Source organism: Miscanthus floridulus, chromosome 18 (genome assembly GCF_019320115.1).
Source record: "Miscanthus floridulus cultivar M001 chromosome 18, ASM1932011v1, whole genome shotgun sequence".
Lineage (NCBI taxonomy): Eukaryota > Viridiplantae > Streptophyta > Magnoliopsida > Poales > Poaceae > Miscanthus > Miscanthus floridulus.
This window is the reverse complement of record NC_089597.1, coordinates 5,688,064-5,715,367: the sequence shown is the minus strand read 5'-3', so window position 1 is coordinate 5,715,367 and position 27,304 is coordinate 5,688,064. Positions and strand designations below refer to the sequence as shown.

Genomic DNA, 27,304 nt, shown 5'->3' with positions numbered 1-27,304 from the left:
TAAGTCGAAATTCCCCTTCGAAAGTGCGCAGTTGCGAGTTGCAACCCACGTATTCATCAGAATGATTCAATAGGGGACTCATATAGTCACTTGTTGCAGCCTGAAGACAAGACCCGGTTCCACAGTCCACACCCTGCAATGATTGACGACGACCGATATTTTGCCAGCGAAGAGTACGCACGATGAACAAAACAAATAAAAGGCTACCTACTGTGAGTTATGTCTGGCACAACAGTATATATATCCACGCACGATGAACAAAGCAAATAAAAAGGTACCCACTGTGAGTTATGTCTGGCACAACACAACAATATATATCCATGCAAGGAAAGTAGAAATTTTTTCATACTGATGATTTGTCACACTCAAAATATCGTTTTTCATTAGATACAAAACAAAATCTTGCGAACATCACACTCAAAATATTAGTAATAGTATACTACATGTTCAAACTTAAGTTATCAAGGCATAATTTTATTCCCGTTGCAACGTACAAGCATATCCCCAGGATAGCAAAGGATCTACGGGCTCAGCGGCCGCAGCTGCGCTGGACGCGGCGACGACTGCTGGCGATGCTCACGGCGAGGTGGAGGCCACGAGCGCGCCATCGTCGGAGGCCTCGTTCGTTCTCTGTGCGGTCTACCTCAAGGAGGTGCGGGGCCCGGCCACATAGGCGGAGGCGATTACGGTGTCGTGCTCCCATGCATACCATCCTGTATGCGTTCTCTTGTGGTTTGCCGTGCACTGCGCCTGCCCCTGCTGCAGGGCGGATTGTCCCGTCGCTTGAGAATTGACCTGAGCTCGATGGAGCAAAAGCTTCCCATCCATGAACTCAACTGTCCGGTCATCGCTGCCATCTCAAAGTGGGTAAAAAGCCGAGGATCTTTAGGGACTGGTACGACTGGGTACACAACGTCTCTAAAAAGTAATTTAACATGGGTAACAGTACAACACACGTTTATATACTTATATTATCGTAACACTATATTTGGGTCACACGTTCATACTTAATTATAATACCGTGGTATTGTATTTCCCGTTGCAACGCACGATCGTTTACGTAGTTTCTTATTTTGAAGCACAGATGGAGGCACCGGTGCAGGATGGATGATGAAGTGTATGCACTCAGCTCAGCAGGCGCCACGCCTGAATCCCACGGCCTGACTGCCGATGTCGTACAGCACCTCGAACGTTCTCTGCTGCACGTTACCGATGATTCCCGGGGAGGTGTCATCGTTGTGGGGTGCGAACGCGAGGCAGCCGTCGTTGACAATGATCCCCTTCCGGTCGAGCTCCATGGCGGCGCCCCGCTCGAACACTAGGGTAATGTTGGGCAGCTTGGCGTCGCCGACATCGCCGTCGAGGTTGAAGCAGGTGTCCAAGTTCTCCATTGGCGCCGCTCGCGGATACATCCTCATCTCCTTCCGGAATGCCGCACACAGCGCGCGATAAGCCTCTGGTGGCAGCGTTGTGATCGGCGTACCCGAGTCCATGATCGCGCCATTGGAGAACACGGACGTCGGTACGTCGAGGCACCGCCCGGCCACGACGATGGCCTGCAGGACCACGATGTAGAACGTGGGGTTGGTCGGGGTAAATGTACATGGGCGTCACCGCGAACCTCGACGAGGAGACGCGCGGCGCGCCGAGCGTCAGGAACCCCGAGTAGCTCGGTGACGGCGGGAGGCAGTAGGAGAAGGCTTTCTCCGCGGTCTGAGACACCAGAGAAGGTACCCCGCCACCGAGCCCCATGATCCCGTCGGTCCTGGCGTCGTCGTCGTTGGGCGTCTCCTCGGGGGCGTGTTGACAGCGAACAGGAAGCCGTCGACGGCGTACGTGGTGGATAGCGTCAGCTTGTCGGAGCTGTACGTCCCCGTGCTGGAGTCGTTGCCGGCGTAGCTGATGGCGTACCGGCACAGGTTACGGGGAGGAGCAGCCGCCGTCGCGCCCTAGTTCCGGCAGGCGGCGGAGCCGCAGGGGACGGCTGAGTACGTCGCCGACATCGCCGGGTCGACACATGCACTACCGGATCCGGCTTGTTTGCCGATGGCCCGCAGCCATCGGCGAAGTCTGGATTGCCATCGGCAAAGGCTTTGCCGATGGCAATCCGACGTGGCCGTCGGCAAAGAGCCATCGGCAGACATTTCTTCAGCAAAGGGAGGTTTGCCGACGGCCAACTGTCAGGCCATCGACAAAGCTTTGCCGATGGCCACATCAGCAATCGGCAAAGGCGCCACGTCAGCCGACGCGCCGTCAGGCTGACGGCGGCTTTGCCGACGGCTGACGCGGCACGGCCATCGGCAAAGCGTTTTTTTATTTTTTTTCGGAATTTCTATGGCGATGGCCACGATCGTCGGCAAACTATTTTTGCGACGGCCGGCCATCGGCAAAGTTATGGTCATTTTGCCGATGGCCTGGGAAGCCGTCGGCAAACCTGGGATTTGCTGACAAGTAATCTCAGGTTTGCCGACGGCTGGCCATCGGCAAACCTGGGAATTTTTTTCTTTCCTTTTCTGTTTTGCTTGCATTTCCACGACATTTCAACACATACATCACATATATAGCATATGACCCACATATATAGCAACAAAATACCATTTTCATCTGCACATCACATATATAGCATGGTACCCACATATCCTCCAAGTCATCCATACACAAGCGACAAATGTCGATCGTCATCCATACATAGTCATCCATACAAGGTCCAAAAGCGACAAGTGTAGTACCTAGCTCGAGGCGCCGTCCCCAGGGGTCCCAGAGCCCCCACCACCTTGCTCCCACGGAGACCAACTCGGAGTCGTGCCCCCACCTTGCTCCCGCTGCGACCAACCCGACTGCGGGGCCGAACCGTACTGCCAGTACTGCCCCAGCTGCTGCGGACAGACGCCTGGAGGCCCATAGTGCCCCTGCTGCGGCCAGGAGGAGTACCCCTGCGACTGTGGAGGAGGCCAGACGTACGGCTGCGTGGGGAAGCTCTGGTAAGGTGCCCAGCCGTGCGGTGGAGAAGGACCCAGTGGAGGGCTACCACTTGGAGTCAGGTTCGAACCCGCCGACGGTGCCTGCACAAAGACCAAGTGATGTAATTAGTACCTGTAGGCTGGCCGCACAAGCTAAAGCGACAATCATTGTACTCACCTGACCAGGTATAGGAACAGGCAGTGGAACTACCGGTGGTGGAGCGAAGATCGAGGCAGGAGGCTCCTGCATTCCCGGGATCTGGGCCCGGAAGTGTAGGGACAGGTCCGCCAACATCTCTGGTAGTGCTACGTAAGTGCCAGCAGCTGCTCCTGATGGGCCGCATCCCGCTGTGCCTGGATAGCCGCCTGGGCTGCCTGGGCCGCCTGCAGCTCTTGGACCGTGGCCTGCAATATTACACCAGAATGGTTGATGGTATTTGAAGGCAAGGTACATCATGCGTGAAACGAGTGAACGACGAATGAAACTCCACTTACCTGAAGTGTCGTCATCATCTGCGCGCTGCTCTGCTGCCGAGGCGCTATGGGGATCTGCGATCCGCCCCCCTTTGCCGGTCTTCTTTGCAGATCTGGCTCAGCGTCTGAACAGACGACGGGTCGATGACGCTGTTGGCCATAAAGTACCGGCCGTGCTGCTTCCCTCCTCCAATCTCATCACGAGGTCAGTGTCCAGGGGCTCGGCGGCGGGGGTCGTAGTCATCGCCATGGCGCTCTCGAGCTGCTGCGGCGTACTTGGTGAGCTTGTCGTAGACGACCGGGCTGGTGTACTTCTCTGGCCCGAGCGACGAGCTGTACACGGTGGTGGCGCTTTCGCTTTGCCGATGTGAGCAAGCGCGTTACCCCGTGAACTCATTGATTTGCTCCCCACCATGCGTCGCCGACTGCGGACAAACACAAACATGGTTACAAGTAGTGACAATTGAGTGCTATAACAAATGCATCAATAGAAGAATACCCATGTTTCCATGAACTCTGGCAGGATCTGGCTCCCTTGGTGGTTGTGAGACCCCTGACCTATCGATGGACTGTCTTTGCCGATGTCTGGACCGTCGGCAAAATATCTTTGCCGATGGCTCTGCTTTGCCATCGGCAAATCCTGTGGTCTGCCGATGGCTTATTCTCTGGCCATCGGCAAACCTCCCGGCCGTCGGCAAATAAGCCGTTTCCGGTAGTGATGGGGGTCCTTCTGCTGGTGACATGGTGGGACAGGGCACGGGCGGCACTGCACCCACGTGATGTCGCTGCCGGTGTCGATGAACACGGTCTGTTTCACAGCCGGCGTGCCTAGTCCCATGGTGATGACGTACTCCAACGTGTCCAGGGAGGAGCCGAGGGTGACCGGCCGGACGGTCGCGGGGGTGGCGCTCCACGGCGGAAGCACTGCCGTTCAAGACCCCTCTGATGCCCTTCGCGCGGAGTTGGTCTCGGCGAAGCACGTCGGCCGTCGACGGCATCCTTGCCGAGGCAGGAAGAGGCGAGCAAGGGCCATGCCGGTGGTTCAGCGGCAGCCAAGCACGGCCGGAAACTGGTATACTCACTATATATATATGGAATTTAAAAATCAAGAGAGCTGATGATCAGCTTGATTATTAATTTCTTACAGAAAACAAGATATATATAGTTTAAATCAACACACACACATATATACACACACACTAGGAAATTAATGATTTTTTCCTAAAGAAGAAAAGAAGTAAAATAATAATTAAATAATTAAACAAAAAGAAAGAAAGAAACCTCTGTGGCCGGAGCAGACGGCTTTGGACTTGATCGACGACCTAGTTGCAGCTTCTGCTCCTGTGTCTTCTTTGTCCTGAACTCGTTCATGACCTCCAGCATGACCAATTGGAGAAGAAAGAGACAAGAGAAGTAGTAGTGTCAAAGTAGGAGTCATGGTTATTGTTTTTTTTTTTCAATTTTTGATCGAGCAACGTGTCTTAGTAGTTACGTAGTATTAGGCAATGCATGCTATGCTTGAAGCAAGCCTAAACTGCGTATATATAGGCAGAAGAAACGGACGTGACGTGGAAAGTCTCATCTTTATCGGATTATATACTAGGAAATAGTTCACTATATATACCACTTACTAAAACACATATCATTGGCTTCTCTTCTTTTTATATATAAAAAAAACTTTGGAGGCCTGTGTCCAGCTAGCAATACAAAGCATATGGTAGATGTTTGATAAATATATTTGACGACATTTGAAAATATATTTTTGTTTTCCCCTGACATTCCTAATTGTTTTGGTTTTTCTATGTACTCCCTCTATTCCAAATTATAAGTCGCTTTGATTTTTTTGATATATCAAACTTGCTATATATCTAGACATAATGTATATCTAGATACATAGCAAATTCGATGTACCAAAATGTCAAAGTGATTTATAATTTGGAGCGGAGGGAGTAACTATTTTTGGTGTCATGTACCTGATAATCAGAAGCATAACCAGCCATGGACAATATTGTTTCCGGTAGAGGCGACTATAACTATATTTTTCCACATCATTGAGAATCAGTACGCACTTTTCTTGTGTGATTATATATAAAACTAGCACTAGGTTCCTTGGTCCCCACCCCTCGTGTTGGGTCCATCTTCACTTTTCCTTTTAATTTTCCTGCGAATGTACACACCATCAATGATGCTCCAATGCTAGAAAAGTGGCCAAGGATGCTATATATTTTGTCTTCGAGTAATTAGAAAGGAGGCATTTTGCGGGTGAACTAATTAGGTAGTGCAGGCCAAACATATGATATGTGGGTTGTGACAAGCTACTTATGCCTGTGCGATACTTATTCGACCTAGCCACCTAGCTTGTGGCTACCATTTGATCAAGCTAGGCTGCCTTTGACTTCGTCTTCGTAAGAGATGGTACTAGAACAATAATGAAAACTGAGCTGTGTGTCATGTATTTTATCGTCAACAAGTAGATTAGCATTTTGTGCGCAGAGAATCAGAAGTGTAGCACACGAGACACAAGTTTATACTGGTTTAGGTATAAGGTGCCCTATGTCTAGTCAAGAATAGATCTCGTATATCGTATGCTCGGGATTTACAGGGGGAGTTGATGAGTTTGTCTAGGGTTCTAGTTACAGATGATTGCTAGGATCTGTTGCAGGATTGAAGGCACTAATCATGGGCTCCCTACCCCTCCTCCTTATATAACTAGGAGTGGGGCCGGGAAGGGTTACAGGTAGTCCTGATCGGTTGACATACGTGTTTCCTAGTCTATTACAAACTATATCAAACTGTCGGATCAATACAAATGACTTGGCTCCCCAAGGCTATGTAGTCGATGGCTTGTCTTCCAAGTTGTTGTAGCACCCTGTTCGGGTCGGGGCTTCTTCCTTAGTAGGCTCAGCCCACCCATCCTAGTCGGGCTTATTTCTAGGCGGTGGCTGGTGAGGATATACCCAGGGTCCAATATACCGACACTATGTTCATCCAATTCTGTGTTAATGTGTAATATGAACTTATATGGATTTTAAAGATTGATACTATATGGTTAATGTGAAACTAACTATATAATTATGTATACCTATGATGGACCGTGTTAATTGGTAGATATTTATATCGTCAAACCGTGTTGACAGTGAAATTGTAACAGATTATGCGTCAATATAAACATGAGCATTGAACTATCAGTCGGGATATATGTGTCAGTCAACAAAACTTTATACTGACGCCACTTATACAACAATTAAAACCTTCATCGGCATAGATATATACCAACTGATACTCAATCGCTGAAAGGGGGCTACATTGATAGGAAATGAAGATGCTATGTTGGAGATCTATGGCACAGTGGATCTAGCAGGATTCAATGTATCCCAATCTTTCTTCTTTTATTTTTTGTCTTGCAGCTTACACATGTACTATCTTTTGATAAACCATTGTTGTGTAGTAGGTTCTTTTCTCTAGAAATACTCTCAATTCAAGTTGTAATTGATTACCTTGTGAAATGTTTTATGCCAATCCCCGTTGACTCAACGTCATGTTAAAATTAGAGTAGTTCGACTTAAGACAAAAGTAAATTATTTACATCTTGAATGGAGGGAGTACCAAACAACCCAATCTAGTCCAGATGAGCACTACCCGTGCAGTACGCTAGGTTGGCCCAAGGCCAAGACCGTCTCCGTTAAAGGATTGGAAACTCAGCGAGAGAAACCTTTTAAAATATGGAAATGATTTATAAAGGCAGGGCCTTAAGCAAGGCTGCTTCTGTAAAACCCATTCGAGCTGAATGACTTAAGCATGCCGCCTCTGTAAATTCATTTCAGAGGCGAGCAACTAAGCTATCATCCCTTGAAAAATTATATTTCTAGAGCAGCAGGTCCTGCCTAGCTCTATTAAATAGATTTAGATTTGGAAGAGGCGGTTGGGTCTGGCTCTGTAAATGGTATTTAAGTGCCTCTGTTATTCGATTTTGTAGAAATGATTTTATGTGCCTGTATAAGAGTATCTGCAGCTTACCGCGTCTTTTTCCGTTGCTTTTCTTCCAAAAAAAACACTATGGCATTATCTATCTCCTTTTTAATGAGATAATGAAATTTTGAACATTCCGTTTCCCTCTCCTAAATCTTTTATACTGCTATATAGATATGTATAGTAACAGAGACGTAGCTAGATTGACATCTATGGACAAGTGTCTATTGTTGTCAAAGGATGAGGCTACATGTTTTTAAAACACATTTATTTATGTTCATATTTTTATAGAAGACAGTGAAATTTCAACTAATTTGAGACACACCCGGGATTGAGCTCCGAAGGCAGCACCAATACTGCTAGAATCTGTCTAAAGACACTTTGATCGATTAAAGTGCCCTTACTTATTTATTTCCACATGCTTTCTGCTGGTCCACACTTTCGGCAAAAATTTGAGTCTATGAGAAGCCATATAAAATTGTGAATCCTGGCAATCAGCTGTAGCGAAAAGTTTGTTTACTTGCTCCATTAGACGAAAAAAGTAAGGCCATCTGAAATTAAAGTGGAAAAAAGCAGTGCTTTGCTTACTTTATTCGACAAGCACTGGGAAAAGTAAGGCCATCCTATGAACCTTTTTTTAGAAATGGACACAGAGCTCCATTAACTTAAGTTAATCTTAAATACCAAGTGCTTGCATGGAGACAGTGATGGGAGGCAGAAATTTTTATAAGCCCGGACGATCCACTTCATAGAAAAATAGTTATTTAGAAAATACAGTATTCCTCCTTGATAGAAAAATTATCCGTTGCCATTCACCGCCGCCCAGTGTGGCTAGGCAGTGGCTTCCGCCGAATGCATCGAAGGGCACAGACTCATGCCAAAGGTGAAAACCACCATGGCACAAGTTTGCACCAACCCTAGCTAGACGATGCACTACAGAATTACATTATTAAGGCGCGTGCCTAACTTTTACATCAACAAAATTTAAAAACATTTGAAATTTAATCTCACATAAAAGAATACCAGTTGGTTGCTCTATCAAAATTATAGCTGGTGACTGAGAGCAAGAGTACTAGCATCTGTTTCCAATTCCACACGACCCACTTCAGCTTCTGATGCAAAGTTCAGTGCTTCCAGATAGGCTCCAGCTTATATGCTTGGAGATCTTGGAGACTTATTGTAAATTTCCCACTCCCGCAGCAACTGCTCCACCAAGATAATCATGTACGATAAACCCCTAGCTTAGCCCCCGGACCACGGCCCCATCCCACCCCAACCACCGCCCCATCCCACCACGGTGGTCACCCCTTCCTCTTTCACCCTCCTCCCCACCCCAGCGGTGGCATGGCAGATCTAGTGGGAGGCACGGTGGGTCCGAACAGCTATGAGGCGGATCCACACACTACTAGAAAACAGACCTTTCACCCACTTCGATTTTAGCCTTTAGTCTCAATACTTTTTGCGTTCGGGACTAAAGGACTTTTAGTCCCGGTTTGTAATACCAACTAGGACTAAAAGTCATCTTTAGTCCCGGTGGTGTCAGCAACCTGGAGTAAAAGTTCACCAACGTTTAGTCCCGGTTGGTAACACCAACCGGGACTAAAGGGTGACCTTTTAGGTCCCGGTTGGTGTCTTCAACCGGGACTAAAGGTCTTTTACCCGGGACTAAAGGTCTCCCACGAGTCTATTCAAAAGGAGATCACACATGACTCTGTCACAAGTGGTGTGCAGTTGAGTTGGTAATGTACCTACGCGTGAGGAGAGAGGTGTTGGGTTCGAATCTCACGTAGAGCAAGCGAGGCCTCGAGGATTTCCTTTATTTTTTCTTCCGTGGGTGACCTTTAGTCCCGGCTCCCAGACCCGGGACTAAAGGTGTGGACCTTTAGTCCCAGGAATTTAGTCCCGGTTGGGAAAACCGGGACTAAAGGGCCTTCCCAACCGGGACTAAAACCCGTTTCTCTGTAGTGACACCAGCTTGATCAGGGCCAGTGATGATAGTCCAACACAGGGGTATGTTAAGTCCCCGGGTTGAGGACGCGACAGTCCGACCCTCTAGCTGACCTCTTCGAATCAACTAGGGGCTCGGGGGCTACACCCATCGGGTGCACTCGCGCGCACCCTCTGGCAGTTAAGGATGGCTTAGCGGACCTTGGATGGCCCTCCCCCGAAGAGATCTTCGCTATCAGAAGGGTGAGCCTGAGAAGGCAAAGTTGCCATCGCTCGGGCTCAGGGGCTCGGCCAAGACGTGGGGATTCCTGGCCTAAGGCGAGCCCCGACCAGCCACTGTCGTCCCAATCTTGGCTCGGGGCTAATGACCGTCCTGAGCCAAGACCAGAAGCCAGCTCTAGAAAACTGTCAGGCATTCAGAGCCTAACAGCGAAGAAGCCACTACACCGCCATCCCATTCCACAGCCACGAGGGCTGTCGGCCACTCCCTCAGCAGAGCCATGCCCAAGGCGTGACGCGTCAGGGCAAGGAACTCCCAAAGCCCATGATGGGTGGGGAGTCCAAGCCAAACTGGCAGCCCCTCTAGGCAGAAGGAGGAGCCTGGCGTGTCAAATAAGCCAGGAGATGGCTCACCTAGTGTGGGGGGTATAACCCCAGGTACCCATGGCACAAAGGGACGGTCCATCCCACAAGATGATGACTTGCGGAGCACGGCACTGCTCGCGCACATCGCAAGGCACCAAGGCGATATCCTAAAGATTACAGTTGATCTGCTAGGATATGCCAAATATTAGATTCCTTATAAAGATTGTGGCTTATACGATTAGACTTAGATCTAACCGACTTGTAACCCTACCCCCCAGGCTATATAAGGCGGGTAGGGGACCCCCCTCAAAATCATCTCATTATTCCATCCCACAAACAATACAATCCGCCGAACAGAGGACTAGGGTATTACATCTCATTGACGGCCTGAACCTGTCTAAATCTTGAGTCTCGGTGCTTGTGTTTGCCATCCAGTTCCTGTTCACGCGCACCTCCACCAAACAATCTACTATCGTGGGCATACCCCTCGATAGACTGCCGACCACATATCGTTGACACCTGGGGAAGGCACCATTGGATCAAACAACACCTGGAGGTTAGCACTAAGCTACAGCAGATGTGTCAGGGAGTGGTTGAGGTTTTGTTGGCCCCTAGCTACAAGACAAAGAAGGAATAGGACGGTGGCCTAGACGTCGAAGACCAAAGCCCAAGGCGAGAAGCCCTAGGTTAAGAACCATTCTCTTTGTACCCCATGCTTTCCTCAGTATATAAGGGGAGGCATGGGCTCCCGTAGAAAGGAGGGGCCAACCAAAGAATAGAACGGGGAGACGATCGGACTGAATCCCGTTGATTGGATGATCTCACCAAGAACCCTAGAATAGCACCGAGCTATCCCTACCGCTCTCTCTCGATTCCTCCATTGTAATAATTCTCATTTGAGCATTCTTAACATGAAGAACATCGTACTAATGGACGTAGGGCTTAGAAGCTTGAACTAGGATAAATCACCCGTATCCCTGAGTGTTTTGAGTCCACACACCGACCCTCGACAAACAACTCGATGCTTGGTGTGGTTACGAACCCGTGACCACTAGCGCAGCAGGTAGGGGAGCGGTCATGTGTGATTGCTACCCTTCGGTGGCCCGAACCACTGTCCTAGCCACTAGAGCCAGAGGTATCACCCTCGAAGGTGATGTGCGCTTCTCCAGCGAGATCATCTCTACCGGCGGCGCCATCACCCCCGGCCAGGCTCTCATCTTTGGGAGTCTAGACTATGTCGTTGACCACAGTGGCGATCTCCATCTTTCTGAGGGACGATAGCAAGTCCCCAACGTCGTGCCCTCTGGCAGACCTCCTATGTGCCATCTAGAAGGTGTTGTCCTATCATATCCACCTCAATTTGGGCCCAAAACCCACCGTGTCATGTGTCGCTGGATGTTCTACACATTAGCGAACGTCCATCACTAGGTTGTCACTGGATGAGGGCTCCCGCTAGCCCCCACCGCTGGTGCATCCTCCTAGACCCCCCATGTGAAATCTGGAGTGCTGTGGGGTGTTCCAAAGTGAACTAGGGCAGCCCGCAAGCCGAGATGCGCCATGCAGCGCCCCCCTTTCCGGTACCACCGAAGCCGCCTCCCAATGCGAAACCAATGCTAGCAATAGTACCCCCGGGGGGAAAGGTGCCACATCAGATTCAGCGGCGAGCAGGCTCATGAGTGTCTACAGTGGTGGAAACTCACTGAGCAGGAGGTGAACGCGGTTGAGACCGTAGCGCCACCACGCCTCCAGTGGCCTGAGGTGTCGATCACCTTCGACCGAGATGACTACCCCGACCACTTGCCTAGCCAGGGTCATTTCCCAATCGTCATTAGCCCGATCATCGGTTGCCCCTATTTCTCAAGGGTGTTGATGGACGATGGCAGTGGGCTGAATATCCTCTATGCTAACACCCTAGAACAAATGAAGATCCCAAGAAGCCATCTTCGCCTAAGCGAGGTGCCCTCTACGGAATCATTCCGAGATTGCAGGTTGTACCCCTCGGGAGCATCCAGCTGCCCATCACATTCAGGCAACCGACCAACTTTTGTACGAAACTACTCAACTTCGAGGTGGTAGCTTTCCTAGACCATTACCATGTGTTGCTCGGGCAGCCTTGCTACTCAAAGTTCATGGCCATCCCGCACTACGCTCGCCCAAAACTCAAGATGCCCAAGCCCTCACGGGGTCATGACCATGGACTCTAGCGCCCGAGAAGCATACCTGTGTGAACACGAGGTGACAATCCATGCAGCCACAGCGATTGCCACCACTGACCTTGTCAATATCCAGCACCAATTTAAGGAGGAGGCCCTGCACAGCAAGAGGGAGATCCCCCGAGCTCTTTCAAGTCGGTAGATCACACCAAGGCAATCATGTGCATGAGAGCCATCCTCCACCCAATATCCTAACAAGGTCATGCGCATCAGAGCTAACCTACCACCGGAGCTAGAAGCGTGCCTCATAGAGTTCCTGTGCAAGAACGCCGACATCTTTGCATGGAAGCCCTTGGACATGCTAGGCATACCACGCAGAACTGCCAAGCACTGCCTCAACAACAAGCTCGAGGCAAAGACATTCTAACAACAACTCGACCGCTTTGACAAGGAGAAGCGAAAGGCGATCGGGGAGGAGCTCGCTTGACTTCTAGCAGCGGGCTTCATGAGGGAGGTACAGCACCCCAAGTGGTCGGCCAACCCTGTCCTGGTCAAGAAGACTGGAAAATGGAAGATGTGTGTCGACTACACAAGCCTTAACAAAGCATGCCCAAAGGATCCTTTCCCTTTGCTGCACATAGATCAAGTGGTTGATTCGACGGCAGGGTGCAAAACCCTATGTTTTCTAGATGCATACTCTGGGTATCACCAAATCATAATGAATTCATCGGATCAACTCACAACTTACTTCATCACCCCTTTTGGCTCCTTCTGCTATGTGTCGATGCCCTTTGGTCTGACAAATTCTGGGGCAACCTTCTAATGATGCATGCATATGTGCTTCAAGGAGCAGATCAGTTGAAACCTGGAGGTGTACATCGACGACATCGTGGTTGTCACAGGTTTGAAACCACGATAAGCATCATGTTGTTCATTGGAGGTTAGTGTGTGGATCTTCGGAGGCACAGACACTCAAAACACTCAAAGGCACATGTGATTTATCCTAGTTCGGGCTTTTGAGCCCTACGTCCAGCAATGGCCCTATTTGGTATAGCTTATAAGCTACTTATGGCCAAAATAAGCTCAAACCAATAGCCGAACAACACGCTTTTTTGTAGGTTGTTTTGCCATGCTTATTCCTATGGCTCTCATTTATACTAAAAAGCAGAAGCTGAATCAAGCCAGCTTATTTTGACCATCGCTTTTACTCTATTTGTACAGTTTATCTGGGAAGCGCTTTCCAAATAAGCAGTACCAAACAATGCCAATATAGTGTTCTTCGTGTTAGGAATGCCCAATTGGGTGTTTCTTACAATCCTTGAGAGAGAGATTGGTAGAGGATTGCGAGGTGCTATCCTAGGGTTTTGGCCGACTCATGCTTAGTTTCCATGAGCCGATCTGATCCCTTCTACAAGAGCCCATGCCTCCCCTTATATACCGAGGAGGGCATGGGGTACAAATTGGGGATTTTGTCTAGGTTGTCTCGCCTTGGCACCTCTGGTTCCTTCATCTTGGCACCACCAGGTACTTATTTGTCATGTAGGAATCAGATGCTAACTAATTCGTGCTAATCTGAAAAACAGAGCACCATATGGTTGGAAGTTTTGATCCAAGAACTGTCCCTGATGAAGGCTCTGTCGAAATGTCTGTCTGGTCCTATCTGCCCTTCATGCCGACGCAAGACTGATTGATGCCAAGGCGATATCAGGGGCACCAGCTGATCAGCCGAGGCAGATGCAACAGTGCACGACGTGGGGTGATGTCCTCTCCTGGGTCATTTTGTTGTGGCTTCACGCGGTGGCAAATGAGATGCTGAAGGGCCAAAAGCTTTATGAAACAGATGTGAGGTACAATGAAGAAGCTAGCAATCTAAAAAATAAGATAGTGCATATATTTTTCTAGATCTTTTGAAATTCATAGAAAATAAATATGCCTCCAAATGACATGAGACTAACTTTGTTCAGTTGATGTTGTCATTAACATGTTAAAAATATGTTCACTCATGTTTTTCTCCAGGTCAGAGCTCTTTCATCATTGGGGATGTCTACTATCCTTCCGGTATGTCTCTAAGGGAGCTTCTTTATCCTGAATCCAGCAAGCTTATTACTGATTTTATCTATTGGACTGCTTGTAGTAGGGTAATTCACAAGTTTCACTACCAAACATTTAAATTGGGCACCAATTAAAAGTTAGAAGTTGGTATATAATATGGTAGAGAAGGAGGATTATTTATGACTAGTCCTACCCATATTATTTGTCTTTGAAAAGGTTGCATGTCGATGCAATAAAAAAGAAGAACGCTACTCACAAATAGAATCAATAGAAGCAGATTCAAAGAGAGATATTTTGACACACCCATCTATTTTAGCGTTAAGCTCTATTTCTATAACTGGTTAATGTAAGGGACTGGCTTTCTTTTTCTTGCAGATACTCATCGAGATCATGAATTTGTTTAAGATGTTAAACTCTTTTGCCACTAGAGTTCTGGGTTGTTTTCTGTAGGAAATTGGAAAACTCTGAGCATACATTTTAATTTGCAATGAACTGCTGATAGTGAATGGTGGTGGTATAGAATATTCTGCAAAGTATTTGTGTTTATGAACCTCTAAATGTGTACTGATATGTGTGTAAAACACATGCAACAATCATGGCTTCGACCTTTTAATTACATGTCATGATCTGCTCAAATTATCTCAGCCAGTAACATACTTCAGAGAAATGCCTTAAGTCAAAATTCTCGTCTGAAAGTGCGCAGTTGCAACCCACGTATTCATCAGAATGACTCAATAGGGGACTCATAGTCACTTGTTGCAGCCTGAAGGCAAGACCCTGTTCCATAGTCCACACCCTGCAATGATTGATGACAACCAATATTTTGCCAAGAGTAAATTACACCCACGGTCCCTAAACTATTACACGATTCTTATCCAGGTCCCGAAACTATAAAATTGCATATCTAGGTCCCTAAACTACTTTAGGTATACCATCCCGGTCAAAAACAGCCACGTCACAGTCCATTAGCTGATGTGGCGCTCCAACATGGAACTGACATGTGGGTCTGCAGCACATAATTACATGAACGGTCCCTAAACTATCGTGTGACACCTAAGTCCCAAACTATAAATTTACTCATCTGGGTCCCTAATAATCTATCAAAGTGCTACAATTCCAGTCGAAAGGAACCTCTTCACTCTCCATCCATCGTCGTGTGGATTGCCAGATAGGCTTGTGAGCCTTTGCTTGTTATTGAACTTCTTGTCATCTGTTTGTCATCTTATCTTGGAGAGCAATGTCTTGACGCCATGTGCCACTGTGCCAGTACGCCATCTCAGGCAGTAAACATACTTCAGAGAAATGCCTTAAGTCGAAATTCCCCTTCGAAAGTGCGCAGTTGCGAGTTGCAACCCACGTATTCATCAGAATGATTCAATAGGGGACTCATATAGTCACTTGTTGCAGCCTGAAGACAAGACCCGGTTCCACAGTCCACACCCTGCAATGATTGACGACGACCGATATTTTGCCAGCGAAGAGTACGCACGATGAACAAAACAAATAAAAGGCTACCTACTGTGAGTTATGTCTGGCACAACAGTATATATATCCACGCACGATGAACAAAGCAAATAAAAAGGTACCCACTGTGAGTTATGTCTGGCACAACACAACAATATATATCCATGCAAGGAAAGTAGAAATTTTTTCATACTGATGATTTGTCACACTCAAAATATCGTTTTTCATTAGATACAAAACAAAATCTTGCGAACATCACACTCAAAATATTAGTAATAGTATACTACATGTTCAAACTTAAGTTATCAAGGCATAATTTTATTCCCGTTGCAACGTACAAGCATATCCCCAGGATAGCAAAGGATCTACGGGCTCAGCGGCCGCAGCTGCGCTGGACGCGGCGACGACTGCTGGCGATGCTCACGGCGAGGTGGAGGCCACGAGCGCGCCATCGTCGGAGGCCTCGTTCGTTCTCTGTGCGGTCTACCTCAAGGAGGTGCGGGGCCCGGCCACATAGGCGGAGGCGATTACGGTGTCGTGCTCCCATGCATACCATCCTGTATGCGTTCTCTTGTGGTTTGCCGTGCACTGCGCCTGCCCCTGCTGCAGGGCGGATTGTCCCGTCGCTTGAGAATTGACCTGAGCTCGATGGAGCAAAAGCTTCCCATCCATGAACTCAACTGTCCGGTCATCGCTGCCATCTCAAAGTGGGTAAAAAGCCGAGGATCTTTAGGGACTGGTACGACTGGGTACACAACGTCTCTAAAAAGTAATTTAACATGGGTAACAGTACAACACACGTTTATATACTTATATTATCGTAACACTATATTTGGGTCACACGTTCATACTTAATTATAATACCGTGGTATTGTATTTCCCGTTGCAACGCACGATCGTTTACGTAGTTTCTTATTTTGAAGCACAGATGGAGGCACCGGTGCAGGATGGATGATGAAGTGTATGCACTCAGCTCAGCAGGCGCCACGCCTGAATCCCACGGCCTGACTGCCGATGTCGTACAGCACCTCGAACGTTCTCTGCTGCACGTTACCGATGATTCCCGGGGAGGTGTCATCGTTGTGGGGTGCGAACGCGAGGCAGCCGTCGTTGACAATGATCCCCTTCCGGTCGAGCTCCATGGCGGCGCCCCGCTCGAACACTAGGGTAATGTTGGGCAGCTTGGCGTCGCCGACATCGCCGTCGAGGTTGAAGCAGGTGTCCAAGTTCTCCATTGGCGCCGCTCGCGGATACATCCTCATCTCCTTCCGGAATGCCGCACACAGCGCGCGATAAGCCTCTGGTGGCAGCGTTGTGATCGGCGTACCCGAGTCCATGATCGCGCCATTGGAGAACACGGACGTCGGTACGTCGAGGCACCGCCCGGCCACGACGATGGCCTGCAGGACCACGATGTAGAACGTGGGGTGGTCGGGGTAAATGTACATGGGCGTCACCGCGAACCTCGACGAGGAGACGCGCGGCGCGCCGAGCGTCAGGAACCCCGAGTAGCTCGGTGACGGCGGGAGGCAGTAGGAGAAGGCTTTCTCCGCGGTCTGAGACACCAGAGAAGGTACCCCGCCACCGAGCCCCATGATCCCGTCGGTCCTGGCGTCGTCGTCGTTGGGCGTCTCCTCGGGGGCGTGTTGACAGCCGAACAGGAAGCCGTCGACGGCGTACGTGGTGGATAGCGTCAGCTTGTCGGAGCTGTACGTCCCCGTGCTGGAGTCGTTGCCGGCGTAGCTGATGGCGTACCGGCACAGGTTACGGGAGGAGCAGCCGCCGTCGCGCCCTAGTTCCCGGCAGGCGGCGGAGCCGCAGGGGACGGCTGAGTACGTCGCCGACATCGCCGGGTCGACACATGCACTACCGGATCCGGCTTGTTTGCCGATGGCCCGCAGCCATCGGCGAAGTCTGGATTGCCATCGGCAAAGGCTTTGCCGATGGCAATCCGACGTGGCCGTCGGCAAAGAGCCATCGGCAGACATTTCTTCAGCAAAGGGAGGTTTGCCGACGGCCAACTGTCAGGCCATCGACAAAGCTTTGCCGATGGCCACATCAGCAATCGGCAAAGGCGCCACGTCAGCCGACGCGCCGTCAGGCTGACGGCGGCTTTGCCGACGGCTGACGCGGCACGGCCATCGGCAAAGCGTTTTTTATTTTTTTTCGGAATTTCTATGGCGATGGCCACGATCGTCGGCAAACTATTTTTGCGACGGCCGGCCATCGGCAAAGTTATGGTCATTTTGCCGATGGCCTGGGAAGCCGTCGGCAAACCTGGGATTTGCTGACAAGTAATCTCAGGTTTGCCGACGGCTGGCCATCGGCAAACCTGGGAATTTTTTTTCTTTCCTTTTCTGTTTTGCTTGCATTTCCACGACATTTCAACACATACATCACATATATAGCATATGACCCACATATATAGCAACAAAATACCATTTTCATCTGCACATCACATATATAGCATGGTACCCACATATCCTCCAAGTCATCCATACACAAGCGACAAATGTCGATCGTCATCCATACATAGTCATCCATACAAGGTCCAAAAGCGACAAGTGTAGTACCTAGCTCGAGGCGCCGTCCCCAGGGGTCCCAGAGCCCCCACCACCTTGCTCCCACGGAGACCAACTCGGAGTCGTGCCCCCACCTTGCTCCCGCTGCGACCAACCCGACTGCGGGGCCGAACCGTACTGCCAGTACTGCCCCAGCTGCTGCGGACAGACGCCTGGAGGCCCATAGTGCCCCTGCTGCGGCCAGGAGGAGTACCCCTGCGACTGTGGAGGAGGCCAGACGTACGGCTGCGTGGGGAAGCTCTGGTAAGGTGCCCAGCCGTGCGGTGGAGAAGGACCCAGTGGAGGGCTACCACTTGGAGTCAGGTTCGAACCCGCCGACGGTGCCTGCACAAAGACCAAGTGATGTAATTAGTACCTGTAGGCTGGCCGCACAAGCTAAAGCGACAATCATTGTACTCACCTGACCAGGTATAGGAACAGGCAGTGGAACTACCGGTGGTGGAGCGAAGATCGAGGCAGGAGGCTCCTGCATTCCCGGGATCTGGGCCCGGAAGTGTAGGGACAGGTCCGCCAACATCTCTGGTAGTGCTACGTAAGTGCCAGCAGCTGCTCCTGATGGGCCGCATCCCGCTGTGCCTGGATAGCCGCCTGGGCTGCCTGGGCCGCCTGCAGCTCTTGGACCGTGGCCTGCAATATTACACCAGAATGGTTGATGGTATTTGAAGGCAAGGTACATCATGCGTGAAACGAGTGAACGACGAATGAAACTCCACTTACCTGAAGTGTCGTCATCATCTGCGCGCTGCTCTGCTGCCGAGGCGCTATGGGGATCTGCGATCCGCCCCCCCTTTGCCGGTCTTCTTTGCAGATCTGGCTCAGCGTCTGAACAGACGACGGGTCGATGACGCTGTTGGCCATAAAGTACCGGCCGTGCTGCTTCCCTCCTCCAATCCTCATCACGAGGTCAGTGTCCAGGGGCTCGGCGGCGGGGTCGTAGTCATCGCCATGGCGCTCTCGAGCTGCTGCGGCGTACTTGGTGAGCTTGTCGTAGACGACCGGGCTGGTGTACTTCTCTGGCCCGAGCGACGAGCTGTACACGGTGGTGGGCGCTTTCGCTTTGCCGATGTGAGCAAGCGCGTACCCCGTGAACTCATTGATTTGCTCCCCACCATGCGTCGCCGACTGCGGACAAACACAAACATGGTTACAAGTAGTGACAATTGAGTGCTATAACAAATGCATCAATAGAAGAATACCCATGTTTCCATGAACTCTGGCAGGATCTGGCTCCCTTGGTGGTGTGAGACCCCTGACCTATCGATGGACTGTCTTTGCCGATGTCTGGACCGTCGGCAAAATATCTTTGCCGATGGCTCTGCTTTGCCATCGGCAAATCCTGTGGTCTGCCGATGGCTTATTCTCTGGCCATCGGCAAACCTCCCGGCCGTCGGCAAATAAGCCGTTTCCGGTAGTGATGGGGTCCTTCTGCTGGTGACATGGTGGGACAGGGCACGGGCGGCACTGCACCCACGTGATGTCGCTGCCGGTGTCGATGAACACGGTCTGTTTCACAGCCGGCGTGCCTAGTCCCATGGTGATGACGTACTCCAACGTGTCCAGGGAGGAGCCGAGGGTGACCGGCCGGACGGTCGCGGGGTGGCGCTCCACGGCGGAAGCACTGCCGTTCAAGACCCCTCTGATGCCCTTCGCGCGGAGTTGGTCTCGGCGAAGCACGTCGGCCGTCGACGGCATCCTTGCCGAGGCAGGAAGAGGCGAGCAAGGGCCATGCCGGTGGTTCAGCGGCAGCCAAGCACGGCCGGAAACTGGTATACTCACTATATATATATGGAATTTAAAAATCAAGAGAGCTGATGATCAGCTTGATTATTAATTTCTTACAGAAAACAAGATATATATAGTTTAAATCAACACACACACATATATACACACACACTAGGAAATTAATGATTTTTTCCTAAAGAAGAAAAGAAGTAAAATAATAATTAAATAATTAAACAAAAAGAAAAGAAAGAAACCTCTGTGGCCGGAGCAGACGGCTTTGGACTTGATCGACGACCTAGTTGCAGCTTCTGCTCCTGTGTCTTCTTTGTCCTGAACTCGTTCATGACCTCCAGCATGACCAATTGGAGAAGAAAGAGACAAGAGAAGTAGTAGTGTCAAAGTAGGAGTCATGGTTATTGTTTTTTTTTTTCAATTTTTGATCGAGCAACGTGTCTTAGTAGTTACGTAGTATTAGGCAATGCATGCTATGCTTGAAGCAAGCCTAAACTGCGTATATATAGGCAGAAGAAACGGACGTGACGTGGAAAGTCTCATCTTTATCGGATTATATACTAGGAAATAGTTCACTATATATACCACTTACTAAAACACATATCATTGGCTTCTCTTCTTTTTTATATATAAAAAAAACTTTGGAGGCCTGTGTCCAGCTAGCAATACAAAGCATATGGTAGATGTTTGATAAATATATTTGACGACATTTGAAAATATATTTTTGTTTTCCCCTGACATTCCTAATTGTTTTGGTTTTTCTATGTACTCCCTCTATTCCAAATTATAAGTCGCTTTGATTTTTTTGATATATCAAACTTGCTATATATCTAGACATAATGTATATCTAGATACATAGCAAATTCGATGTACCAAAAATGTCAAAGTGATTTATAATTTGGAGCGGAGGGAGTAACTATTTTTGGTGTCATGTACCTGATAATCAGAAGCATAACCAGCCATGGACAATATTGTTTCCGGTAGAGGCGACTATAACTATATTTTTCCACATCATTGAGAATCAGTACGCACTTTTCTTGTGTGATTATATATAAAACTAGCACTAGGTTCCTTGGTCCCCACCCCTCGTGTTGGGTCCATCTTCACTTTTCCTTTTAATTTTCCTGCGAATGTACACACCATCAATGATGCTCCAATGCTAGAAAAGTGGCCAAGGATGCTATATATTTTGTCTTCGAGTAATTAGAAAGGAGGCATTTTGCGGGTGAACTAATTAGGTAGTGCAGGCCAAACATATGATATGTGGGTTGTGACAAGCTACTTATGCCTGTGCGATACTTATTCGACCTAGCCACCTAGCTTGTGGCTACCATTTGATCAAGCTAGGCTGCCTTTGACTTCGTCTTCGTAAGAGATGGTACTAGAACAAATAATGAAAACTGAGCTGTGTGTCATGTATTTTATCGTCAACAAGTAGATTAGCATTTTGTGCGCAGAGAATCAGAAGTGTAGCACACGAGACACAAGTTTATACTGGTTTAGGTATAAGGTGCCCTATGTCTAGTCAAGAATAGATCTCGTATATCGTATGCTCGGGATTTACAGGGGGAGTTGATGAGTTTGTCTAGGGTTCTAGTTACAGATGATTGCTAGGATCTGTTGCAGGATTGAAGGCACTAATCATGGGCTCCCTACCCCTCCTCCTTATATAACTAGGAGTGGGGCCGGGAAGGGTTACAGGTAGTCCTGATCGGTTGACATACGTGTTTCCTAGTCTATTACAAACTATATCAAACTGTCGGATCAATACAAATGACTTGGCTCCCAAGGCTATGTAGTCGATGGCTTGTCTTCCAAGTTGTTGTAGCACCCTGTTCGGGTCGGGCTTCTTCCTTAGTAGGCTCAGCCCACCCATCCTAGTCGGGCTTATTTCTAGGCGGTGGCTGGTGAGGATATACCCAGGGTCCAATATACCGACACTATGTTCATCCAATTCTGTGTTAATGTGTAATATGAACTTATATGGATTTTAAAAGATTGATACTATATGGTTAATGTGAAACTAACTATATAATTATGTATACCTATGATGGACCGTGTTAATTGGTAGATATTTATATCGTCAAACCGTGTGACAGTGAAATTTGTAACAGATTATGCGTCAATATAAACATGAGCATTGAACTATCAGTCGGGATATATGTGTCAGTCAACAAAACTTTATACTGACGCCACTTATACAACAATTAAAACCTTCATCGGCATAGATTTATACCAACTGATACTCAATCGCTGAAAGGGGGCTACATTGATAGGAATGAAGATGCTATGTTGGAGATCTATGGCACAGTGGATCTAGCAGGATTCAATGTATCCCAATCTTTCTTCTTTTATTTTTTGTCTTGCAGCTTACACATGTACATATCTTTTGATAAACCATTGTTGTGTAGTAGGTTCTTTTCTCTAGAAAATACTCTCAATTCAAGGTTGTAATTGATTACCTTGTGAAATGTTTTATGCCAATCCCCGTTGACTCAACGTCATGTTAAAATTAGAGTAGTTCGACTTAAGACAAAAGTAAAATTATTTACATCTTGGAATGGAGGGAGTACCAAACAACCCAATCTAGTCCAGATGAGCACTACCCGTGCAGTACGCTAGGTTGGCCCAAGGCCAAGACCCGTCTCCGTTAAAGGATTGGAAACTCAGCGAGAAAACTTTAAAATATGGAAATGATTTATAAAGGCAGGGCCTTAAGCAAGATGCTTCTGTAAAACCCATTCGAGCTGAATGACTTAAGCATGCCGCCTCTGTAAATTCATTTCCAGAGGCGAGCAACTTAAGCTATCATCCCTTGAAAATTATATTTCTAGAGGCAGCAAGGTCCTGCCTAGCTCTATAAATAGATTTAGATTTGGAGAGGCGGTTGGGTCTGGCTCTGTAAATGGTATTTAAGTGCCTCTGTTATTCGATTTTGTAGAAATGATTTTATGTGCCTGTATAAGAGTATCTGCAGCTTACCGCGTTTTGAAAAAAAAAACAACTATGGCATTATCTATCTCCTTTTTAATGAGATAATGAAATTTTGAACATTCCGTTTTCCCTCTCCTAAATCTTTTATACTGCTATATAGATATGTATAGTAACAGAGACGTAGCTAGATTGACATCTATGGACAAGTGTCTATTGTTGTCAAAGGATGAGGCTACATGTTTTTAAAACACATTTATTTATGTTCATATTTTTATAGAAGACAGTGAAATTTCAACTAATTTGAGACACCCCGGGATTGAGCTCCGAAGGCAGCACCAATACTGCTAGAATCTGTCTAAAGACACTTTGATCGATTAAAGTGCCCTTACTTATTTTATTCCACATGCTTTCTGCTGGTCCACACTTCGGCAAAATTTGAGTCTATGAGAAGCCATATAAAATTGTGAATCCTGCAATCAGCTGTAGCGAAAAGTTTGTTTACTTGCTCCATTAGACGAAAAAAGTAAGGCCATCTGAAATTAAAGTGGAAAAAAGCAGTGCTTTGCTTACTTTATTCGACAAGCACTGGGAAAAGTAAGGCCATCCTATGAACCTTTTTTTAGAATGGACACAGAGCTCCATTAACTTAAGTTAATCTTAAATACCAAGTGCTTGCATGGAGACAGTGATGGAGGCAGAAATTTTTATAAGCCCGGACGATCCACTTCATAGAAAAATATTTATTTAGAAAATACAGTATTCCTCCTTGATAAGAAAATTATCCGTTGCCATTCACCGCCGCCCAGTGTGGCTAGGCAGTGGCTCCGCCGAATGCATCGAGGGCACAGACTCATGCCAAAGGTGAAAACCACCATGCAACAAGTTTGCACCAACCCTAGCTAGACGATGCACTACAGAATTACATTATTAAGGCGCGTGCCTAACTTTTACATCAACAAAATTTAAAAACATTTGAAATTTAATCTCACATAAAAGAATACCAGTTGGTGCTCTATCAAAATTATAGCTGGTGACTGAGAGCAAGAGTACTAGCATCTGTTTCCAATTCCACACGACCCACTTCAGCTTCTGATGCAAAGTTCAGTGCTTCCAGATAGGCTCCAGCTTATATGCTTGGAGATCTTGGAGACTTATTGTAAATTTCCCACTCCCGCAGCAACTGCTCCACCAAGATAATCATGTACGATAAACCCCTAGCTTAGCCCCCGGACCACGGCCCCATCCCACCCCAACCACCGCCCCATCCCACCACGGTGGTCACCCCTTCCTCTTTCACCCTCCTCCCCACCCCAGCGGTGGCATGGCAGATCTAGTGGGAGGCACGGTGGGTCCGAACAGCTATGAGGCGGATCCACACACTACTAGAAAACAGACCTTTCACCCACTTCGATTTTAGCCTTTAGTCTCAATATTTTTTGCGTTCGGGACTAAAGGACTTTTAGTCCCGGTTTGTAATACCAACTAGGACTAAAAGTCATCTTTAGTCCCGGTTGGTGTCAGCAACCTAGAGTAAAAGTTCACCAACTTTTAGTCCCGGTTGGTAACACCAACCGGGACTAAAGGGTGACCTTTTAGTCCCGGTTGGTGTCTTCAACCGGGACTAAAGGTCTTTTACCCGGGACTAAAGGTCTCCCACGAGTCTATTCAAAAGGAGAGCACACATGACTCTGTCACAAGTGGTGTGCAGTTGAGTTGGTAATGTACCTACGCGCGAGGAGAGAGGTGTTGGGTTCGAATCTCACGTAGAGCAAGCGAGGCCTCGAGGATTTCCTTTATTTTTTCTTCCGTGGGTGACCTTTAGTCCCGGCTCCCAGACCCGGGACTAAAGGTGTGGACCTTTAGTCCCGGGAATTTAGTCCCGGTTGGGAAAACCGGGACTAAAGGGCCTTCCCAACCGGGACTAAAACCCGTTTCTCTGTAGTGACACCAGCTTGATCAGGGCCAAGTGATGATAGTCCAACACAGGGGTATGTTAAGTCCCCGGGTTGAGGACGCGACAGTCCGACCCTCTAGCTGACTCTTCGAATCAACTAGGGGCTCGGGGGCTACACCCATCGGGTGCACTCGCGCGCACCCTCTGGCAGTTAAGGATGGCTTAGCGGACCTTGGATGGCCCTCCCCCGAAGAGATCTTCGCTATCAGAAGGGTGAGCCTGAGAAGGCAAAGTTGCCATCGCTCGGGCTCAGGGGCTCGGCCAAGACGTGGGGATTCCTGGCCTAAGGCGAGCCCCGACCAAGCCACTGTCGTCCCAATCTTGGCTCGGGGCTAATGACCGTCCTGAGCCAAGACCAGAAGCCAGCTCTAGAAACTGTCAGGCATTCAGAGCCTAACAAGCGAAGAAGCACTACACCGCCATCCCATTCCACAGCCACGAGGGCTGTCGGCCACTCCCTCAGCAGAGCCATGCCCAAGGCGTGACGCGTCAGGGCAAGGAACTCCCAAAGCCCATGATGGGTGGGGAGTCCAAGCCAAACTGGCAGCCCCTCTAGGCAGAAGGAGGAGCCTGGCGTGTCAAATAAGCCAGGAGATGGCTCACCTAGTGTGGGGGGTATAACCCCAGGTACCCATGGCACAAAGGGACGGTCCATCCCACAAGATGATGACTTGCGGAGCACGGCACTGCTCGGCGCACATCGCAAGGCACCAAGGCGATATCCTAAAGATTACAGTTGATCTGCTAGGATATGCCAAATATTAGATTCCTTATAAAGATTGTGGCTTATACGATTAGACTTAGATCTAACCGACTTGTAACCCTACCCCCCAGGCTATATAAGGCGGGTAGGGGACCCCCTCAAAATCATCTCATTATTCCATCCCACAAACAATACAATCCGCCGAACAGAGGACTAGGGTATTACATCTCATTGACGGCCTGAACCTGTCTAAATCTTGAGTCTCGGTGCTTGTGTTTGCCATCCAGTTCCTGTTCACGCGCACCTCCACCAAACAATCTACTATCGTGGGCATACCCCTCGATAGACTGCCGACCACATATCGTTGACACCTGGGGAAGGCACCATTGGATCAAACAACACCTGGAGGTTAGCACTAAGCTACAGCAGATGTGTCAGGGAGTGGTTGAGGTTTTGTTGGCCCCTAGCTACAAGACAAAGAAGGAATAGGACGGTGCCTAGACGTCGAAGACCAAAGCCCAAGGCGAGAAGCCCTAGGTTAAGAACCATTCTCTTTGTACCCCATGCTTTCCTCAGTATATAAGGGGAGGCATGGGCTCCCGTAGAAAGGAGGGGCCAACCAAAGAATAGAACGGGGAGACGATCGGACTGAATCCCGTTGATTGGATGATCTCACCAAGAACCCTAGAATAGCACCGAGCTATCCCCTACCGCTCTCTCTCGATTCCTCCATTGTAATAATTCTCATTTGAGCATTCTTAACATGAAGAACATCGTACTAATGGACGTAGGGCTTAGAAGCTTGAACTAGGATAAATCACCCGTATCCCTGAGTGTTTTGAGTCCACACACCGACCCTCGACAAACAACTCGATGCTTGGTGTGGTTACGAACCCGTGACCACTAGCGCAGCAGGTAGGGGAGCGGTCATGTGTGATTGCTACCCTTCGGTGGCCCGAACCACTGTCCTAGCCACTAGAGCCAGAGGTATCACCCTCGAAGGTGATGTGCGCTTCTCCAGCGAGATCATCTCTACCGGCGGCGCCATCACCCCCGGCCAGGCTCTCATCTTTGGGAGTCTAGACTATGTCGTTGACCACAGTGGCGATCTCCATCTTTCTGAGGGACGATAGCAAGTCCCCAACGTCGTGCCCTCTGGCAGACCTCCTATGTGCCATCTAGAAGGTGTTGTCCTATCATATCCACCTCAATTTGGGCCCAAAACCCACCGTGTCATGTGTCGCTGGATGTTCTACACATTAGCGAACGTCCATCACTAGGTCGTCACTGGATGAGGGCTCCCGCTAGCCCCCACCGCTGGTGCATCCTCCTAGACCCCCCATGCGAAATCTGGAGTGCTGTGGGGTGTTCCAAAGTGAACTAGGGCAGCCCGCAAGCCGAGATGCGCCATGCAGCGCCCCCCTTTCCGGTACCACCGAAGCCGCCTCCCAATGCGAAACCAATGCTAGCAATAGTACCCCCCGGGGGAAAGGTGCCACATCAGATTCAGCGGCGAGCAGGCTCATGAGTGTCTACAGTGGTGGAAACTCACTGAGCAGGAGGTGAACGCGGTTGAGACCGTAGCGCCACCACGCCTCCAGTGGCCTGAGGTGTCGATCACCTTCGACCGAGATGACTACCCCGACCACTTGCCTAGCCAGGGTCATTTCCCAATCGTCATTAGCCCGATCATCGGTTGCCCCTATTTCTCAAGGGTGTTGATGGACGATGGCAGTGGGCTGAATATCCTCTATGCTAACACCCTAGAACAAATGAAGATCCCAAGAAGCCAT

General features: G+C 48.8%; 2 protein-coding genes, 1 long non-coding RNA gene and 1 pseudogene across 3 annotated transcripts; all 4 read right to left on the bottom strand.

Annotated features, from left to right (window-relative positions):
- Positions 1–1,130: 1,130 nt before the first annotated feature.
- LOC136522809 (aspartyl protease family protein At5g10770-like) lies at positions 1,131–1,761 on the bottom strand (annotated as a pseudogene).
- A 797-nt stretch (positions 1,762–2,558) lies between these two features.
- LOC136522810 (uncharacterized) lies at positions 2,559–3,589 on the bottom strand. Its single transcript, XR_010775982.1, has 3 exons — positions 3,456–3,589; positions 3,139–3,365; positions 2,559–3,062 (listed from the first exon to the last, which is right to left on the bottom strand). It is a non-coding gene; the product is annotated as an uncharacterized lncRNA (long non-coding RNA).
- Positions 3,590–16,578: 12,989 nt separating this feature from the next.
- LOC136522131 (aspartyl protease family protein At5g10770-like) lies at positions 16,579–20,378 on the bottom strand. Its single transcript, XM_066515918.1, has 3 exons — positions 20,163–20,378; positions 19,599–19,961; positions 16,579–17,462 (listed from the first exon to the last, which is right to left on the bottom strand). Exons 1-3 carry the CDS (start codon positions 20,317–20,319, stop codon positions 16,579–16,581), a joined length of 1,404 nt encoding a protein of 467 aa, XP_066372015.1. The 5' UTR covers positions 20,320–20,378.
- LOC136522132 (leucine-rich repeat extensin-like protein 6) lies at positions 18,007–19,085 on the bottom strand. Its single transcript, XM_066515919.1, has 3 exons — positions 18,904–19,085; positions 18,587–18,813; positions 18,007–18,510 (listed from the first exon to the last, which is right to left on the bottom strand). Exons 2-3 carry the CDS (start codon positions 18,701–18,703, stop codon positions 18,178–18,180), a joined length of 450 nt encoding a protein of 149 aa, XP_066372016.1. The 5' UTR covers positions 18,704–18,813; positions 18,904–19,085; the 3' UTR covers positions 18,007–18,177.
- Positions 20,379–27,304: the final 6,926 nt, after the last annotated feature.